The following is a 21278-nucleotide window of genomic DNA, read 5'->3' as shown; positions in this document are numbered from 1 at the left end:
AGGAGGCATGGAGAGGGGAAAGGAATGAGAAGGGAAAGGAGGGATGAAGCTGAGGAAAGGAGGGATGCAGGTGGGAAAAGGAGAGATAGTGCTGTATAACTGAGGGCAAGAGGCTGAAATGCCCCGGGTCCTTTTGGGGGCCAGTGTCCCAATCGCAGAATGTCAGAGCTAAAAGGGGTCCTTAGAGGCCATCTGTCTAGTTCCACACCCTTCTTTTACTGAGTGGGCAAGTGACTTGCCCAAGGTCACAAGGGTAGTTTGGGGGCAGAGCTAGGATTCTAACCCCAGCCAGCTAGTCCAGCCCTTTCCAGGAGCACGTCGTCTAGGGGGTCACTGGGGTCACTGGGGCCAGTGCGGGCTGCAGCGGGAGGACGGGTTCGCGGGACGGGGACCCAGGAAAAAGCTCCGGCTTTAGGGGGGACACGGTTCAAAAGGAAACCTCCGGGTGGAGCTGGGGTCAGGCGCCCCAGCGTCCGAGCCACTGGGCGGTCCCACGCCGGGGAGGGCTCAGAGCGGGGAGGAGGAAGAAGAGGAGGAGGGGCGGGCTCGCGCGTTCCGCCCTCCTCCGCGAGGCGGGGCGGGGCCGGAGGAGGCGGGGCCCTGGCGCTTCGGCCAATCGGCAGCGCGCTCCCACGGCACCGCCCCCAGCCCCCGGCCCCAGGCCCCCAGCCCCGAGCGCTCGGAGATCCTCGTCTGCTGCTGCAGCCGCTGCCTCGCGTGCGCCCGGACGCCGGGGTCTCCCGCGCAGCCGTGGGCGGCGGCTCGGTGAGTCCCCCGCCCCCCTGGTCCTTGGCCTTGGCCTTGGCCGCGGCTGGCAGCCCCGCTTCCGGGGGCTTGGGGCGGACCCTTTGCTGGCCCGGGGAAAGAGAGGAGGGAAGCCAGGAGGGGGCGGGGAAGGAGGGGAGGACGGTGGGGGGGCTGACTCAGCCCTGGGGGAGGGGAGGCCCCCGGAGGGAGGGTCCTTGGAGAGAGGGGAGAAGGGGGAGGGGCCTGGAGTGAGTCCGGAGAGGGGAGCTGGCCTGGGGGGGGGCCCGGGGGGGGGGGGGGGGGGGGGGGGGGGAGTCCGGGGGGGAGGGGACAGCGGGAGAGAGCCTGAGAGCTGGGGGAGGGGAATCTTGGTGGGTTCTTGCTTTTGAATGTCGGGCCCCCTGTCCTCTGCCTCTCAGGGGCTGGCCATGCCGGGAGAGCAGGAGGAGGAGGAGGAGGAGGAGGAGGAAGAAGAGGAGGAGGAGGAGAGAGAGATGCAAGAAGAGATGGTGCTGCTGGTGAAGGGCGAGGAAGAAGAGGGTGAGGAGAAATATGAAGTGGTCAAGCTGAAGATTCCAATGGATGGCAAGGAGGTAGGTCCTCCTGCACATATCCCTCCTTCCCCTCGCCAGGCTGCAGGCCTGGCCACCCCCCTTCCAGGGGTCTTTGTATCCTTCTCCTTGCCTCCATATTCTTATGTGGCTCTGTACTCCACAACCCGATGGCCAAGAGACTAATGAGATGTTGTCTGGGTACCCCACTGGGCACAATGGTCTGGGGAGGAGTGTGGAATTGTCGGAGCTTAACCAGATTGTTGTCTGCCTATTAGCCACATCTTTTAGGCTTGACTTAATTTGTGCCTGATTTTGAATCTTGGGGCCCAGGCCAACTGTCTTGGCTGGCCTCCCTCACACCATGAGCTTAAAACCTATTAGCTCTGACACTGGGATCTTATTCTGAAGTCTAACCTCAGCTCCACTTGCTGTGGTCAGTACAGGAACTATTTACCATGCTTTGCCTTAGGGGGAAGGTCAGTCAGCAAGTGTTTGAGTCTCTACCATTTGCCTACACCTTCACTAAGCATGGTGGGAGAGACCAGAAGGACTTGGCTACCATGAGGGAGTGTGTGATAAGGGCCAGGGGTGAGAAGCTACTGATACTAAGTTTCTAGAACTAAACTGGAGGGAAGGAGGAAGGAAAGATAAGACATACTAATGTGCTGAGGTGGAGGGAAGGGGATGCTGCTAATGGTCTCTTTGGTATTCAAGACAGACGAACAGAACTTTGTTTGCAACTCTCTGAAGCACTTATCATGTATTTTTGTATGTCATAGTACTCTCTTTTATTCCTTACCAGACTGGATGCTGTGTGAGGGTAGGAACTGTGCCTTTATCTAAACTTTGTATTTCCCCTAGCATCCAGCATAACAATATTCTGCACCCTGGAGGCTCGTAATAAATGTTTCTTGAACTGAGGAATGAAGTAACTAAAGAACAAAATATTATATACATCATCCAGTACTAATTGCAAAGTACAGAGGGAGCAAAATGTTTGGAGATGGTGTGAGGCCGCAATTCAGGGTGAATTTCCTGGAGAAGGTAGACCATGAACTGGGCCTTAAAATGGGTACTATCTTAAACAAGCCATTCTGAAAGGGATATTTAGAGATCATTTAACCTGAACCTCTCTGAGGAAATTGAGGTGCAGAGAGGGGATAGGACTTGCTAATAATCAACACGCATTTATTAAGCACCTACTATGTATAGGGACGGTAAAGGACTTTTAAGTGCCAAAACAGAAGAGTTTGTATTTTGTCCTACAGGCAGTAGGGAGCCACTACAACCTCTTGAGAAGGAGGGACATGGTCAGACCTGTACTACCATTTTGGCAGCTGGGTGGCCATTGAATTGGAGAAGGAAGAGACTTGGAGGCAGCATGTAAGAGATGATGAGGGCCTAAACTGGGGTGATTGGTATGGGTAAAGAGGAGACAGGTCTTTGAGATGTCAAGGAAGTGGGATTGACAGGCTTTGGCAATTGATTGGATATTAGGGTTAGAGAGAGCAACTCCTTGGCCATTTACCCCTATGATTACGAGAATGGTGGTATCCTCAACTGAATCAGGGAAATAAGGAAGAGAGGTGAATTTAGGGGGGAAATAATGAGTTTTTTCCTATACATATTGAGTCTGAGATGCTTATGGGATGTCCAGGTGAAGAGGTCAAGTAGGCAGTTGGAGATGCAGGACTAGAGCTCAGCAGAGAGATGAGGGACGGATATATATTGAAAGAAGGCAGGCAGGAAGGAAGCATGTATATAGTGCCTAGTATGTGTCTGCCACTGTGCCAGGCACTTTACAAATATTATCTCATGTGCTCCTTTCAACAACCCTTGGTGTTAGGTGCAGTTGTCTTTATTTTACAAATGAGGAAACTGAGGCTTATGGAAGCTAAGTGACTTGCCCAGGGTCACACAGTATCTGTGACTGGATTTGAACTCGGATCTTCCTATTCCAGGACTAACACTATATTGTACCACCTACTTCCATACAGAAATAATCACATTCCCTCTCCTGAATGTCCATTTGTAGTGACTGACCTCAGGCCTGGAATAGTCTCCTCACCCCTGCCTCCTTGGTTCTCTGGTTTCCTTTAAGAAGCACCTCAAGTCCCACTTTCTTTTTTTTTTTTTTTTGAGGGGAGAAGGCAGGGCCATGGGGATTAAGTGACTTGCCTAAGGTCACACAGCTAGTAAGTGTTAAGTGTCTGAGTCTGAATTTGATCTCAGGTCCTCCTTACTCCAGGGCCAGTGGTCTATTCACTGTGCCACCTAGCAGCCCAAAGTCCCACTTTCTTTAGGAGGCCTTTCTTGGTCCTCCCTATCCCTGCTAGTGCAAGTAATATTATTAGGTAGTATTGAAGGTAATCTTGAGATTACCTTCCATTTACATTGTATGTATTTTGTATATGGGGTAGCTAGGTAGCACAGTGGATATAGGCTTGAAGTCAGGAAGACTCCTCTTCCTGAATTCAGATTCGGCCTTAGACACTCAGTAGCTGTGTGACCCTGGGCAAGTCACTTAACTTTGCCTCAGTTTCCTCATCTGTAAAATAAACTAGAGCAGGAAATGGCAAAAAATGCTAATTTCTTTGCCAAGAAGAACCCCCTTGGGGTCATGAAGAGTCATACTTGACTGAAATGACTGAATAACGGGTCACATAGAATTAGTGGCAGAGCCAGAACTAGGACCCAGATCATGTACCTCTAGACCCATTGTTCTTTGTCCAGGCATCATGAACAAGGGAAGAGATCAACGTACTTATTGCACTAACAAGGATTCAAATTTGACAAATGTTTATTAAGCACTTCCTATGTGGAGAGAAAGCATGGTGCTAACCGAGATAGAGTTTAGATAAAACAACCTCTTTGCTTTCATGGAGATGACAGTTTAGTAGTGACCCCCTAGACTAACTTATAACCAAAATATAATTCACCTTACAACACACAGCTCCTTCCACTATATGTCACTGTTCCCTCCTCTTATTCCAGCAGGCTAAAGAATCTGTATTCATAAACTCTTATTTAGAGTTGGATTTAACCTTAGAGGTCATCTAGTCCAGTGGCGCCAGACTCAAAATAGAAAAGGATACATACCTTTGCATGTTGACTTAGAAAACCATACAAATTAACATTATCTATTTTATGTTATATTTTATTTTAATCTGCTTCAGGCTTTACTCTACATTGTTACCTCTTAACTAGTCTAACCACTTAGCAATTTACTTTTTAGGGTTCCTGACAGATGGATATTTAGTTTCAGCTTAAACACATCCACTGATAGGGAGCTCACTGCTGCACAGGCTATTTCATTGTTCCACAGCTTTAACTGTTTGGAAGTGTCTGCCCATATGAAATTGAAATCTGCCTCCTTATAACTTCTCCTCATTGGCCCTGGTTTTGCCTTCTGGTGCCAGCAAAAACAGATCTATTCTCCTTTCCTAGAAAATGGCCCTTCAGATGCTAAAAATAACTATTCAATTTGACAAACTTTTTTAAGGCTGCAGTATAAATTTATCCTGGTTGTGTGATATCACATTTTTTTTAAATCTTATTATCTTTTTATTGTTAACCTTTTGTTATTACAGTACCCTCATTCACTAATGTATCCCCTTCCCTTGCCCTACCCATTGATCCATCTCTTGTAACAGTTTTTTGTTGTTGTTTTTTAATTCAGCAAAGCTAACCAATACATTGATTGTATGTGACCATTTGTACATCTGTAGTCATCTACCTCTACCGCTCCCCATAAAAGGAGAAAAATACATTTTCTCAATACTTTTCTGGGTCTAAGCATTGTTATTATAATTATACAGCATTCAGTTTCATTGCTTTATTCTTTCCATTTAGACTGTTGTAGTCATTATGTACTTTTCCCCCCTCATTCTTCCTAGTTTTCTTTGTATCAGTTCGTATAAGTCTTCCCATGCTTTTCTGAATTCTTCATGTTTGTTATTTTTTGTAGCATGAGAATATTCTATTACATTCATTTTTGACAATTTGTTTAGTATTCCCCATCAAAACTTCTAAGTATCTGTTGTCTGCAGGGCACCATCTCTCTGTGTCTTTATTTCTCTAGACTACAGATTACTCCTCTCCGAGTCTTTATTTCTCTAGACTACAGATTACTCCTTAAAATGTGGCATCTAGAACTGAATGTAATACCTCAGATGGAGGACTCTGTCCTTCAGGACCCAGTTCATGGCCTACTTCCAAGAAGCACTCCCTGAATGATTCCTGGTTAAATCCATGTCTCTAACTCTTTTTGTCCTGGTCGTACTCAGATATGGTCTGACCAGCTTAGAGCACAGTGGGACTGTTACCTCATTTCATCGGGGCATTATATTGATTTGGCCTAAGATCACATCACCCTTTTTTGCAGCTTCATCACTTCTTTGACTAATACTGACCTTATGGTCAGCTCACGTACTCAGAGGTTTTTCATAGGAATGCTTGTTGCTTCCATTCTACTTATAAATGTATTTCTCGAGCCTAAGAGGAGTAAAGCTTTACTATTGGACATTAAATTTCATTTCACTCGTTTTGGACCAGCAAGCCTGCCAAGATACTTTGAAACCTGATTCTGCCATCCATTGACTCAGTTGTTCTTCCCACATTTCTGGCATCTGAGGATTTACTCCCCAGGGTGGTCGTACCATCACTCAAAATTGAACCATTCCTAAGATCCTGAACTATACAATTCCGTTCTTTAATGATGATTACTTGTCCTTCCACCTTATATATTACCTTTTTCCTCCCATTACTTTTTTTTTTTTTTTGCTTTTTGGAGGGCATCTGGGGTTAAGTGACTTGCCCAAGGTCACACGGCTAGTTTTTGTGTTAAGTGTCTGAGGCCGGATTTGAACTCAGGTCCTCCTGACTCCAGGGCCGGTGCTCTATTCACTGTACCACCTAGATGCCCCAATCTCCCATTACTTGTTCTTAATTTTCTTCATAACTCAGTCCCTCCTTATCTTTCCATTTTCCTAGTGTGTCAATCCCTATTTTGGCCTTATATTCTTTTCTGATATCTGTATCTCTACTTCTCAATCTCACCCAAGAACTCTTGTCTTCCATCTGCCTACTAAACATCTTCACTCCTCTGTTTCCACTGGAATCTCAAACTCAGCATATCCAAAATTCAACTTATAATTTATATTTTTCCCCCCAAAACTTGACTCTTCTTCTAATCTGTCACTGTCTTTATGTGTAGGAATTCATGTGTATGTACACACACACACACACACACACACACACACACACACACACACACACACACACACACACACACCCCTGAACCTTCTAGTCACTCCGGCTTGAAACCTTAAAATTATCTCTGACCTTCTCCTCTCCCTCATGCTTCCCATCCAGGTCTTATTCAAGTTTAGCTATAGCCTCACCTTTCATCGCTATACCTTCCTTTCTACTCAGGCTTCAACTACTCCAGCTCAGATTCTTAATTACCTCTTGCCCAGATTTGTTTTTTTAATTGTTAATATCTCCTGTTTTTTTTTGTGGGCCGCTAGGTGTTGCAGTGGATGGAGTGCCAGGTCTGGAGTCAGGAAGACTCCTCTTCCTCAGTTCAAGTCTGGCCTCAGATACTCCCCAGCTGTGTGACCCTAGGCAGGTCACTTAACCTTGTTTGTTTCAGTTTCCTCATCTGTAAAATGGGCTGGAAAAGGAAATGGCAAACCATTCTATTATTTGCCAAGAAGACTCCAAAAGGGTTCATGAAGAACTGAATACAACCGACAACTAAAAATACCTATTTTTTATTATCTTTTCCAAATGTGTTTCTCTCTCTCCTTCTCTATTCAGAGAGCCATTCTTCATAATAAAGAATACAAAAGATTTTTTTTTGAAAAAGCAATTCAATTAAACTAATGTACACATGAACCAAGACTGACAGCATACAGTGTACACAGTGTTCTATACCCACAGTCCCCCACTTTTGCAGAGAAGGGAGGGAGGTTCATTTTCTCTTCTTTTCTTCCAGTTCAACCTTGGTCATTATAATTACACAGCATTCTTTTTGTTGTTGTCTTCCCTATCCAGGCAGTTATGATTTATGTTGTTTCATGTTTCCACTTACTTCATTTTTCATCATTTCACATAAGTCTGTGCTTTTCTGGATTCTTCACACTCATCATTTTTTACAGCATGGAAATATTCTGTTATGCTCCCATACCAAACGGTACCATGGTTTGTTTAGCCATTCCTCAGTGAATGGGCTTCTAGCTACCTTATTTCCCATTCTTTACTACTACAGAAAATGCTGCCTTGAATAGTCTGTTGTATATGAGCCATTTCTTTCTGTCTTTGACCCCCTTGGGGTATGTGCCAAGTGGTGGAGTGTCTGGGCCAAATCCTCTCGATCCGATGGATCATAGCTTCCCAACTTGTCTTCTGCCTCCATTCTCTCCCTCTGCAGTTTATCTGAGTAATCTTCCTAATGCACCATTCAGATCCTGTCACTCCCCTCCTTATTATTCCCCTCCTAAAACAAAACAGAACACTGTCAGTGGCTCTCCATTGGCTGGTGAATAAAATATAAATGCCTGATCTTGGTGTTTGGGGCTCTCCACAACCTCCACCTTTCCAGCCAGATCTCCTGTCAGTACACTAAATGTTCTCCACATGCTAGCCAAACTGGGCGACTCTATTCCTAATCATATCCCGCCATCTCTTTTCTGTGACTGGAGGCCATCTCATCCATTCATCTATGAATGAACGAAGTCTTCTGTAGTTCTCCCCCCACCCCTCCCCTTTCTTTAAAGAAAACAACCTCTTCTGCTTCAGATTTCTCTTAACGTTTTGACCACACTTCTCTCTTATCACACATACCCTAATATAGTTATAGATTTACTGTTTGCTTTCCCATATCACATTGTCTGTTCCTGGAGGTCAGAAATTGAATACAATACCTTGTATATCATCAGTGCTTATGCTTATCCATTTGAATCAAGGAAGTCTTTAATACCAGTGTTAGAATAATTCCTTTTTTTTTTTTTTGGCTTTTTGGAGGGGGGAAGGCAGGGCAGTTGGGGTTAAGTGACTTGTCCAAGGTCATATGGCTAGTAAGTATTAAGTGTCTGAGGCCGGATTTCAACTCAGGTCCTCCTGGGCCACCTAGCCACCCCTTGGGTCACCCTTTAGATCTGCAAGGGTTCTTCGAGAGCATCTTGTTTAATCTCCTCATTTTCCATAGAAGAAGGTTGTTGTCTTTTGTAGCTTAAGAGGACCAAAATGATATCATTACATTGGGGTCAAGGTACAGTGTGCCCAACTGTGGCTGACCAGACCAGTAAGAACCTGGAAGGGTCTACCATGGGTTGGGCACAAATAGTCCCTATGAGCATTTGGAATGGAGATGTTTCCTAATTTGTGTACTTGCTGTTTCTTTTGAACTACTGCAATTCTGTTTTTGTTTTTGTCTTTTTAAGCAACTGGGGTTAAGTAACTTGCCCAAGATTACTGTGGCCAGTCATTTTGTGTGGGTGTTAAGTATCTGAGGCCAGAACTGATGGGGGGGGGGGGGGCAGCACTCTTACTCACTGCGCCACCTAGCCGTCCCTTGCAATTCTGTTTTGTCATGGATCATAGCACCTTCTTTGATGCAGGCACACTGTCCTGGGCAGTTCTGTGCCAATGTCGCATGTCTCACATGCGTCCTGTCCTATGTCTCACAATAGATTCCAGAGTGTGTCCTTGTACCTTTTTTTTCCAGATCATTTTGTCAGTGTTTATTCGCTTCTTAATAGGAAGTACTAACCTTCCCCCTCCCCACTTAAGAGTATTTTATTTTATCCAATTACATGTAGATAGTTTTTAACATTTACTTTTTTTTTTTGCTTTTTGGAGGGCAGTTGGGGTTAAGTGACTTGCCCAAGGTCACCCGGCTAGTTTTTGTGTCAAGTGTCTGAGGCCAGATTTGAACTCAGGTCCTCCTGACTCCAGGGCCGGTGCTCTATTCACTGCGCCACCTAGCCGCCTCACTAACATTTACTTTTATAAGATTTTGAGTTCCAATTTTTTTCTCACTTCCCTCCTTCCTACCCCTTCCCCCAAGATGGCAAGCAATCTAATATGGGATATATATGTACAATCATATTAAACATATTTCTGCATTTGTCATGCTGTCTGATACTTCTTCTGACCTCCATGTGAGTGCTTGCCTTGTGTAAGCTCTCTGTAAGATAGTCTTTTAGGCAAATGTATGTTTGGCATTTGAGCCCACCAGAGTTGTGCTCTCTGTAGTAGAGTTTTGCATGGCAGTTTGCTTGGCAGTGTAACTAGTAAGGACATCAGTGTCTGGTTCCCTATCCTCCCAGGTGATCTTCAGAGTCTTCCTAAGACAGTTCAAGTGGAAGCGATTCAGTTTCCTGGCATAGTGCTGATGTACTGTCCAGGTTTCACAGGCATATGACGATGAGGTCAGCACAACGGCTCTGTAGACCTTCAGTTCTGTAGTCAGTCTAATACCTCTTCTCTCCCACACTTTCCTTCAGAACTTCCCAACACCAAGCAGCTCTGGCAATGGGTACGTCAACCTCATCATCTGTTTGCACATCTCTGGAAAGTAGGCTACCAACTGACAGAGGGGACACAGTGAACTGAACAGAGGAGAGGAGATAGACTCAGAGAGGGGACACAGTGAGTCAGTGAAAAGAGCTGGGATTAGAACCCAAGACTTTTTTTTTGTCAGTATATTTTGCTTTTATAACACCTTCATTTTTTGAGTTTTTTTGGAGGGGGGAAGGCCGGGCAATTGGGGTTAAGTGACTTGCCCAATGTCACACAGCTATTAAGTGTAAAATGTCTGAGGCCAGATTTGAACTCGGGGCCTCCTGACTCCAGGGCCAGTGCTCTATTCACTACTCTACCTATCTGCCCCATTTGTTTGTTTTTTAAAAAATTTATTTGTGTTCTGAATGTAACAAACAGCAAATAAAATGGGTCTTTCCACATACACAGTGGAACAGAAAGAGGATTGTACATGAAAGCTGTGTTATGTACAACTTGCTTTTCTTTTAAAGAAAAATAGAGCCCTTGGAACAAATACACATTGTTAAAGCGAATTCTCACTTTGTCTCTGACCCTAACTCTAAGTCTCATTCTATAACTTGAGTCTATCACTTCTCTGTCAGGGGGTATCACCTTCATTTTCCAAATATATCACTCCCTAGGGAGTCACCCACAGCTTGTAACATAGAATAAAAGTGGGGTTGGGGGGAAGCAGGTCAGGAAAAGTAACTGGTACATCAAATTTGATGGCGTATACAATGGAAACCAGGCCTTCTAGCTCCTGGTCCAGTGCTCTTTCCAGAAGTGAACATGTTTGGTCTTGAGGACAGAGCTTAGGGACAAGGTTGGTGCTCATCCTGAGCTCTGACCAGGGTGGCCTCAGGACTAGGACTGAGAAGCAGCATGACATAGTGACTTGGAGTGAGGGAGATCTGGTTAAATTACTGACTCAGAATGTTCATAGTTGTGTGACTTGAGGCAAGTCTCATCTCTGAGCATCTGCAAAATGAAGGGAGCTGGACTCAGTGACCACTAAGGTAATGCTCTATGGTACTAACATTCTAAATCTGTGTTCTTAGGATTAGCATAGATGGTGACAAGACAGCCCAGTTTTCAACATGATTTTTTCATCATCCCTCTACATTTTTTTTTTTGCCTTTTGGAGGTCAATTGGGTGTTAAGTAACTTGCCTAAGGTTACACGGCTAGTTTTTTTGTGTGGGTGTTAAGTGTCTGAAGCCGGAACCGAACTCAGGTCCTCCTGATTCTGGGGCTGGCGCTTTACTCACTGTGCCACCTAGCTGCCCATCCCTCTACATTTTTAATGCTTGGGTGTTGACATTACAGGGGACATCCTAAGGAGAAAGTCCAGGTGACTGTGGAATAGAACCAGCTTCTAGAAGTCCACTCTGATCTCCAAATCTTTTTCTGCTATATTCCTCTTTATCAGACAGAATTTATTCATTAAATGCCTGAGGTTGCCTCACTGGAACTTCGTTCAGTTCAACATGCCCCAAACTTAGTTTAATATCTTTCCTCCTAAAGCAGTTCATCCCTCTGACTTCATTGTGGGGGTCAGTGATTTAACCAAATGTTTTGTGTTTCCCTCAGTTTGATGTTCTGCTCTCAGAAGGGAATTGATAAATGTTTAATCAGTTGAAATTGTTACACAAACATGGGATCAAGACAGAGATAACTATACTGGTTAGAATATACAGCATACTCTCTCTACAAAAAAAAATCTTATTTATTCAAAATTTATATGTGTTTACATATATAATCTATATGTAACAAAATAAGTTATATATCATTTATATGATATACACATATATATCTATGTATGTGTGTATAGGCCAGTGTTACTTTTAAGTCCATGACCATTTTCAGAGTCTTGATATCTCTCATCTCAAACTCTCTGTCCGCAGTATCTCTCCCATCTCCTCCTTGCTGGTCCTGGTTTACTCTTATCACAAAACCCCCTGAATTACTGCAGTAGCCTCCTAACAGATATTCACCACCAATCTCTGTCCCCCTTCCGTCTGTTGTCACAGTAATCTTCCTTAGGCAGAGTTTGGGTCTTTTCATTCTCCTGTGCAAAACCTTCGGTAGTCTGCTACTGCTTAGTGAATAGAATTCAGATTCCTTTGCCTGGCTTTCAAAGCTTCCCACAATCTGGCATCACTTGACCTTTTTTAGCATTATTTTAGATTATTCCCTTCCATATATCATATGCTTCAGTCACAATAGACCATTCTCTATTCCAAGCCTACACTATTTTTCCTATGCCTTTGCTCATGTTGTCCCCTTAGCCTGCAATATTTTCTCCACTCAGCTTCACTTATTGAATATTTACTCATCCTGTAAAGCCCAATTCAAAAGCCACCCCTCTTTGAAGTTAGTACCCACGTAAGCCCTTAGACCTCTCGTGGCAGTTTGTTTTGCTTCTCAGGCATGTATGATTTATTATTATATGTTTATATTATGTGTATGAGAACTAGATTGGAAGCACTATGAGGGCAGGGACTGATTTAACCAAATGTTTTGTGTTTCCCTCAGTTTGATGTTCTGCTCTCAGAAGGGAATTGATAAATGTTTAATCAATTGAAATTGTTACACAAACATGGGATCAAGACAGAGATAACTATACTGGTTAGAATATACAGCATACTCTCTCTACAAAAAAAAATCTTATTTATTCAAAATTTATATGTGTTTACATATATAATCTATATGTAACAAAATAAGTTATATATCATTTATATGATATACACATATATATCTATGTATGTGTGTATAGGCCAGTGTTACTTTTAAGTCTATGTCTATAGATAAATATTATACACATAGATATATGTTTTCTTTTTTAAAAACATTTTATTTTAGTGATGTGGTCTGTGTTTGGGGACACCTGTATAGTTAACCTATAGTCAGTCCCCATTTATTATTCTCATACATGTTATGCCTCCCTGTTAAATGTTACCTTCTCTTTGCTTGATCCTTGATCTGTCAGAGAATCTTAGAATTCCACAGTTTGCTGGGGCTTTAGAGGACATCTGACCCAATCCATGCTTGAATATTTAATGCTTTCTACAGCCTCCCCAGCAAGTGGTCATCTAGCTTTTGCTTGAAGACCTTCAGTGTTGGAGAGAACCCCCTGCTTTCCAAGGCAGTACATTGCACTTTTTTGGCCAGCACTAATTGTTAGGAAATTTTCTTCTTTGTTTCATGTTGAAATCTTTCTTTCTCCAGTTTCTATTGGTTGCTCCTAGGTCTGCACCCCAGAGCCAAGAAAAACAGGTCTTCCACAAAATAGCCCTTCATATATTTGAAAAGAACTTTTTTCTTTTCTTTCTTTCTCTTTTTTTTTTTAAAAAGAACTCTTTAACCTGGAGAAAAGAAGACTTCTAACATGCCAAACATCTTTAGTTTCCTCTAACTGATCTTGGAGCATGGCTTCTAATTCCCTCCAGCCTGGTCATCTGCCTCTAATCTGCTCTGGCCAATGAGTATTCTTCCTAAAGGGTGACTCAGAACTGAATGTGACCTGCCAGACTAGGACAGAGTAAGGGGGTGGAGTGGGGTTCATTAAATGTTCTCATCTTGAATCTTATGCTTCATTAATGGAGCAAGAGATGGCATTGGCTTTTTTGACTGCCATGTCAGACTGTTGACTGATCTTGTTTGCAGATTACTGAACCCCACTCGAATCTGTTTTTATGTGAATCATTTGTCTAGCTCCTCACCAATCCCATAACTCATCTTACTGATATTTTAAACCCTTTGTTTTAGCCCATCAAGAGTTCAAAGTTACAAGACTTTTAATTAACCTGGTGCCTAATTTCAGTTATCCTTCCAAATGTGGGTGCTGGATTTGTCTTTTCTCATTTTTCAGATACTAATTTCAGCCATCACAGATTTTTTTTTTCTTTCTATTTTTGCTTTTTGGAGGGCAATTGGGGTTAAGTGACTTGCCCAAAGTAAGTGTGTCAAGTGTCTGAGGCCAGATTTATACAGGACTGGTACTCTATTCACTGTGCCATCTAGCTGCCCCAAAATAATGATCTTTCTTTCTTTTTTTTTTTTGCTTTTTGGAGAGCAGTTGGTGTTAAGTGACTTGCCCAAGGTCACACAGCTAGTAAGTGTGTCAGGTGTCTGAATCCGGATTTGAACTCAAGTCCTCCTGACTCCAGAGCCGGTGCTCTATTAACTGTGCCACTTAGCCATCCTCATCACAGAATTTCTTAAGAATAACAGTTCTTTAGGTCCTCTGGCATGAAAATTGTCAAGGCTCGAATGAGACCCTTCCTCATCCCCATTCCTGCCTGAACCTCCCTTCCTGTTAGGTTTTCCTTCCTGTTTTAATCAGTCCTCATTTATCATCGTGTCCTTCATTTAATGCATTTGTCCAAATATAGGCTAAACCCTTAAAATGAGGAGAAAAAAAAAGTAGAGAGATCTTTAGCAAAAATAGATATAGAATAGAGCCTCCAGTCCTGCTTTGGACCTTTACTAGCTGTGTGATCATGGGCAGATCCCTTAACCTCTCTGAGAATCAGGTAGTTCTCTTAATAGTTACCTATTAAGTTGTAGATTGTTTTCTTTTTTTTCTGCTTGGTCTCAGACATGGAAGAAATCAAATGTCCTTTATTTTTTAGGGATTCTTAACTTTGTGTGTGTCATGGATCCATGAATCCTTAGAATCACAAAGTTAAATATCTATATTGAAATATAGTTATCAAAATATGTAAAAAAAAAATAAAGCCCAACAATTTCACAGACCTCAAGTTGAGTCCCTGATAATTGTAAGGTAGTTAGGTCTGTTCCCATAGTGGGTGTATTCTTTCTACCAGTGTAAGCTAGAGAGGACACACTCCTGTGTATTTTTGTCTATGCCTTTCTGTAAATCTTTCATAGAGAATTTGCTGCCAGTGTATTAGTGAACTTATGGGCTTGTTTTTTTTTTTTTTTTCAATTCTTTTGAGACCATGACATTCCATGATTCCCACTTTGGGAAAATATTGGTATTAAAAGAAATGGAGAGGAGGCTGGGTGGCGCAGTGAACAGAGTACCAGCCCTGGGGTCAGGAGGACCTGAGTTCAAATCTGGCCTCAGACACTTAACACTTATTAGCCGTGTGACCTTGGGCAAGTCATTTAACCCCAATCACCCTTCCCTACCCCCTCCAAAAAAAAAGCAAAAAGAAAAAGAAATGGAGTTTTGCAGCAGTTGGCAGCTTCGTGTTACTCAGAAGGGCTTTCAACATAGTTCAGTTCTTATCAAGTTTCTGATTTTGTTGATGTTGGAATTCTGTCCACCAAGACAGATTACAGCCACTTTATAACTTAGGAGTCAAAAGTCTACTTTAAGGGGCAGCTAGGTGGGGCAGTAAATAGAGCACCAGTCCTGGAGTCAGGAGGAACTGAGTTCAAATCTGGCTTCAGACACTTAACACACTTTACTAGCTGTGTGACGTTGGGCAAGTTACTTACCCTCAATTGCCCTGCCTTCGTCCCACCAAAAAGACAAACAAAAAAAATCTAGTTTAAGTGACTTGTTGACAGTCACTCTGCTAGTAAGTGTCAGTGGGTGGGCCATCCATCATGGAGGCCACAAAGGGCGTTTTTTTCTCACCCATCACCTACCACAAATTCTTGGCAGGTCTATAGAGATTCATAAACTACTTGATTCTGGCTTTTGTACATGTCTTGCCTTGACATGAGTTTTTGTAAATATTATTTAGGACAGACATACACTGAAAAATAATTACATGGAATTACCACATATATATATATATATTTTAAAACCACTGACTTATTTGAGATAAACTTGTTACTTTTCTTAGATACATAAATATCTGATACATTAAAATGTAAGGCATCATAACAGATACTAACTTTGTCATTACAAAGTTAAAGCCATTATTTGACCAGTGAAATGACATTTGAGGGCTTTTCCAGCTCTGAGTTTATGATATTTTAGATAGGGACTGTATCTGGGTGAGTTCCCTGGAATTTCCAGGTGAGGAAACTCCCAGAACTCCCTTTACCAGTGCAGGTCAGCTGTTTCTCCGAGATTTACAGTCTTTTTTTTTTTTAAAGCAATCGGGGTTAAGTAACTTGCTCAAGGTTACACGGCCAGTTATTTCTGGGTGTGGTGCTGACTATCTGAGCCTGGGATTCGATCCAGGTCATCCCGACACTGGAGCCGGTGCTCTTACTCGCTGTGCTGCCTGGCCGCCCCAAGATTTACAGTCTTAAGAGAGTTGCCTAAGGAGCTCAGAGCAGCCCCCTCTCTGCCCACCATTCCACACTGTCTCTCCTAATACTGATCAGATTTATGCTTTGATCCTTAAATGGACCTGTATTTTTATCAAAATGGATATTCCCCCTAAGGGTGCAGATCGTATTCCAAGTGTATCTTCTGACCTTTGGTCTTGTCTGTATCCTCCCTGTAAATCTCCCACAGGTCTCAGAGTCCTTCCTCCAAATCTCTGGACATTGCTTAGATATAGTGAAGTATGTGGGTTGTCTGTGGGTTATCCTTTACTCTTGATATGACTGACTCATCTCCTTTTCTGGAAACACATTTCTGTGACAAAATCCTTTAAGCTGCTGGTTTTGCGATCCTTCATTGGTAATATTGGTAATAGTTACTTACACCCATCACATGTCTCTTCATTGCCCCATCATTACCCACAACTTTAATTCTTTGGAGACTGTAACATGCCATGATCTGTAGCATTCCTGGAAGAATATTAGTTTTTGGTTTTTTTTTTTGCCTTTTGGAGGGCAATTGGGGTTAAGTAACTTGCCCAAGGTTACACTGCTAGTTTTTTTGTGTGGGTGTTAAGTGTCTGAGGCCGGAACCTAACTCGGGTCCTCCTGACTCAGGGCGGCACTTTACTCACTGCACCACCTAGCCGCCCCATGAGAATATTAGTATTTTTAAAAAATGAGCTTTTGTTTCTGGAGTTTGGGGTCATTGAAAACACTGTAATTTCTCATTCAATCCTGTCTACTGTCTTCCTGATCTGGTTTAAAGCACAGTGCCCTGGAATATAGTAGATGGTTAATGAATGTTTCTTGATCAATTGGGTTCATCCAAAGTATCTGTTCAAGAAACCTGTTAAGATGGACCAGCTTTATAATATGTCCATTCAACTGTATGTCTGTGGGCAATAGATATTCTTCATCCACTTGATGGGTCAAGTGTGGATAGTTGCTCTGAACTCCTTTGATTATGGATCTCTTTTAGGAGGTTCTTCTGAAATGTTCCTGAGCTTGATGTAACAAGCACAGCATTATTGGCAAATAGGAACATATGGAGGGCCTTGCCTTCCACAAAGGATTCCTCTTCCATTTAGACTCTTCACTGAGAATCTTCTTTGACAGTAGCAAACACTCTTGGCAAGCCTATCTCTCCCTATTTTTATGCTTCACTTAATAATCAGAGGATCATGGAACAAAGTCCTCTGTTGTGTCTTTCAAGGAATCTTGTGTTATTAAGTTTATAATGAAAAAAAAATATGGTTAAAGCCTAGTTAAACTTGCAGTGACAAGTTTTAATCCAGAAAAGTAGAGAAATTTAGAGTGTTGAAGTCATGTGGGAAGTTTGGATTTTTTCAGCTAAGTAGGAGGAGGAAGGTACCACAGATGGGCACTTCTCCGGTCTTCTCTCACTCTGCTCCTAGGGCAGCACCTCTCAGTTGTAAAGCTTGGAAATCCCCACTATCCCATGGGATCCACATATTTGCTTCTTTAACTTTGAGTGGGGAACCCCAGAGGTCATCTGTCTATGAGTGGGAGGCAAATGCCAGCTACTAGCCAAGGCACAAAATCTTTGGGGAGGGCACCACCTCTCTTTCCCATCCAGCTCTGTTGGATTTCTCGAGCCTGGGAAAGCCCAGGAAGAAATGTAGAATTTCTGGGCTCTCTGGCAGGCGTCTGTCATTCCAAAGGAATTGGTGAATGGATTCAGGCAGTCACTGATCATGCCTGCAAGAAATATCTGTTTCTTTGGCCTTTTGCTAACAGCATCAGGAAGGCTCAGCAAGGGCCCTTCCAGTAGGGTTCCCCTGGTGGGGAGGCTGTTTGTCCTGGTTTGGCTGCTGTTGCAGAGACCAGCAAGGCATCATCATCATTGGTGATGATGCCTAATATTTACATGGTATTTACAGTAGGCCAGGCATTGTGCTGAGTGACTTCCAGTTATTATCTCACAGCAACCCTGGAAGGTAGGTGCTGTTAACTCCATTTTATAGGTGAGGAAACTGAGGCAGGCAGGGTTAAGTGATTTGCTCAGGGTCACCCAGCTAGTAAGTGTCTGAGGCTGCAGGCCTGGTGCTCTCTATCCACTGCACCTCCTCACCGCTTAAGTCCTGGGTTCAGATTTTACCTGTTCTGCTGTGTGACTAACCAAGTCATTTCAGCTGCTTTAGACCTCAGCTTTCTCATCTGTGAAAGAGGGGGCTGGACTGGATCTCTGGGGCCCTGCCAGCTCAGTGTCTTCAGTCCTGTGACTTAGGAGACACATGACTGTGGGCAACAATTTTCCCTTCTCAGGCCTCACAGGGTGTGGAGGTCACACCAGATAAGCCCCAAGTTCTATATTCTAGGAGCCGATATGTGATCCTGAGAATCCTGTGATAGGTCACCGGTCAGATTTGGGAAACAGCCGCAGTTTATGTGGATCGACCCATACTTGTCATTAATTGTGTTTGGCTGTTGCTTCCCTGTCTCTGGCAAGGCTCGGCTCCCTCTTTTTGCACTGGCTTTCCTGCTTGAAATCCCTGTGGAGCCCTCTCTCCTTCCTTACCATTCTCCTTTTAAAAATTGGCCCAACTTGTACTTCTTTTGTTTTTCTCATTTGCAATTTCATTCTCTGTAGTGAAGGGAGCTCTCCCATTAACAACCTGGTTTTGTTTATTTGCTTGTTTCCTGTTCTGGGGATGCCTGGGAAAACAGCATATTTTTTGGATGTTCTTGAAGGTCTATTTATGGACCATTGAGTGTTTCTGGACAGATGCCTGGCTCTTTATGTGTGGAGATTCCTTTGCCTGTTTTTATTAAGCTTATTGAAAAGGAAATTTAATTAATTTTCTTTCTTTGACTCATTTTCCTCTATTGAATTAATGTTAACTGTTATAAGTAAATATTTCCTGAGCTCCCTGTCTTTGCCTTTTTCCTTTGAATGCCGCAGCTCAGCAGTGCACTTGCCATGAGATGCCAGATGCCTTGGAAAGAAAGAAGCAACATGTTTTAGGGGAAGAGCCCTGGAGTGGGGGGTTAGTCTTGGCTCTACCATTGGCAGGTCATATGATGTCTGAAAAAACCAAATAAATAAGAATCTAAGTCCCTGGGCCTCTTGTTTTATTTTTATTTGTTTTTAAAGGATAGAGAAATATAGTGGTGAGTATATCTGCTGTCATGTAGAAGACCAAGGTTTATTTCCACTACAGGGAGCCAGAGGTAGCCAGGTGGCTCAGTGCATAGAACACTGGGCCTAGAGTTGGAAAGTCTTGGGTTTAAAATCCAGCCTCAGACACTTATGAGCTGTGTGACCCTGGGCAAGTCATTTAGCCTGTCTGTCTCAGTTTCGTTATCTGTAAAATCGGGGTAAATATCCCCCCAGAAAAAATTTAGATTATTATCTGAGATGCAGAGATGTTTTTCCCTCTTGACAGTTCCTCTTCTTATTCTAGGTTTTTTGATTCTATTGATACAAGTTTTATTATCAAAATTCTCTCTGCAACCCTTGTTTAGTTATGCATTCTCCTCTTTTAAATGCAGGGGACTGGATTAGATGCTCTCTTGGCTTCCTCATAGCCTTTCCTCCTAGCTAATCCTCTCGTTTTCTTCCTCCCAGATCCCAGGCACAGCCCCTGAGCCTCCAGCAGATCCAGCCAGGCCCCACGCCTGTCCTGAATGTGGCCGTGCCTTCGCCCGCCGCTCCACTCTGGCCAAACATGCACGCACCCACACTGGCGAGCGCCCGTTTCCTTGCCCAGAGTGTGGGCGCCGCTTCTCCCAGAAATCTGCGCTCACCAAGCATGGCCGCACCCACACGGGTGAGCGGCCCTATGCCTGTCCCGAGTGTGAAAAGCGCTTTTCAGCCGCCTCGAACTTGAGGCAGCACCGCCGCCGGCACACGGGCGAGAAGCCCTATGCCTGCCCTCAGTGTGGGCGCCGCTTTGCCCAGAGCTCCAACTATGCCCAGCATCTTCGAGTGCACACTGGTGAGAAGCCCTACACCTGCCCAGACTGTGGGCGCGGCTTTGGGGGCAGCTCCTGCTTGGCAAGGCACAGGCGCACCCACACAGGGGAGCGGCCCTACTCCTGTCCTGAGTGCGGGACCAGGTTTGCCCAGAGCTCGGCCTTGGCCAAACACCGCCGGGTACACACCGGGGAGAAGCCCCACCGCTGCCAGGTGTGTGGCCGGGGCTTCGGTCACCGCTCCAACCTGGCAGAGCACGCCCGCACCCACACAGGCGAGCGGCCCTACCCCTGCCCTGAGTGTGGGCGCCGCTTCCGCCTCAGCTCCCACTTCATCCGGCACCGGCGGGCCCACTTACGGAGGCGGCTTTACATCTGCGAGGGCTGTGGCCGCGGCTTCAAGCTGGCATCTGGTGTGGGGAGAGTTGGGGGCAACGAGAGAACCGACCGGTGCCCTGAGTGTGAGGGGAGCTGAGGACAGAGAAACTGGGGGGCTGGCACACGTATCCCTTAGGAAGGGATGGGGGAAGGAGCAGGAGAGAAGGCCCCTACTCCCCAGGGAGAGGGAGCAGTCAGGAAGGGTCCTCTCCAGTGCATGGGGAGAACTCTGGGAGAAGTTTCTGCGTCTGCCACGAGAGGAGTGTCAGAAGCAGCACACTGTCTCCAGAAGGCTCCCTGAGGGAGTGGAGCAGCTATGATATGTCCTTGCCCTCCAGCCCTGCCTACCTGGGTCTTTCCCTTTCTTCTCACTGAGTTTCTTGCTCATTACTCTGCAAATGTAGAATTGAAGGGAGAAGGTGGGAACCAACTTGAGGAAAGAACTGGGGACCCATGAGCCAAGGACTCCCAGGGATGCTTCCAGCCTAGGGGAGGAGGCCAGGGGCTTGTGCTACCTGGAGGAACTAGCCGCCCTCCTACATCCTACACACACGGGGGCCAGAGCTCATGAATAAAGTGTTATCCTCCTGTAACGCCTTGTGACATGTCTGAAGGAGAGTGGTGGCCGTGCGCGGCAGGCTCTCAGCATCTCCCTTCTCCCCGTCCCCCTCCATCTTGTCTAGAATCATGGAGTCACAAAATCCCCAGGCTGGAAGGAACCTCAGAGGTCACCTACTTAAGCCTGTGACCAGACCAGGAACCTCACTCCCCACCCCTCCTTGTGCTACCTATCTGGAAATGGTTACAATTATACCTAGATTTCACCCAGCACTTCGTTTGGACTTTTCCTTTTGCTAAGTGT

At 44.4% G+C, this 21278-nt stretch overlaps 1 protein-coding gene across 1 annotated transcript; it reads left to right on the top strand.

The window, feature by feature from the left end:
- Positions 1-638: 638 nt before the first annotated feature.
- Positions 639-21244, top strand: ZNF771 (zinc finger protein 771). Its single transcript, XM_069084700.1, has 3 exons — positions 639-765; positions 1167-1340; positions 19692-21244. The coding sequence occupies exons 2-3, from the start codon at positions 1176-1178 to the stop codon at positions 20511-20513; spliced, it is 987 nt and encodes a 328-aa protein (XP_068940801.1). The 5' UTR covers positions 639-765; positions 1167-1175; the 3' UTR covers positions 20514-21244.
- Positions 21245-21278: the final 34 nt, after the last annotated feature.

Source organism: Petaurus breviceps, unplaced genomic scaffold (assembly GCF_028583685.1).
Source record: "Petaurus breviceps papuanus isolate PSGF00001 unplaced genomic scaffold, PetGlider_PUasm1.0 175, whole genome shotgun sequence".
Lineage (NCBI taxonomy): Eukaryota > Metazoa > Chordata > Mammalia > Diprotodontia > Petauridae > Petaurus > Petaurus breviceps.
This window is presented reverse-complemented; position numbering and strand designations above follow the sequence as displayed.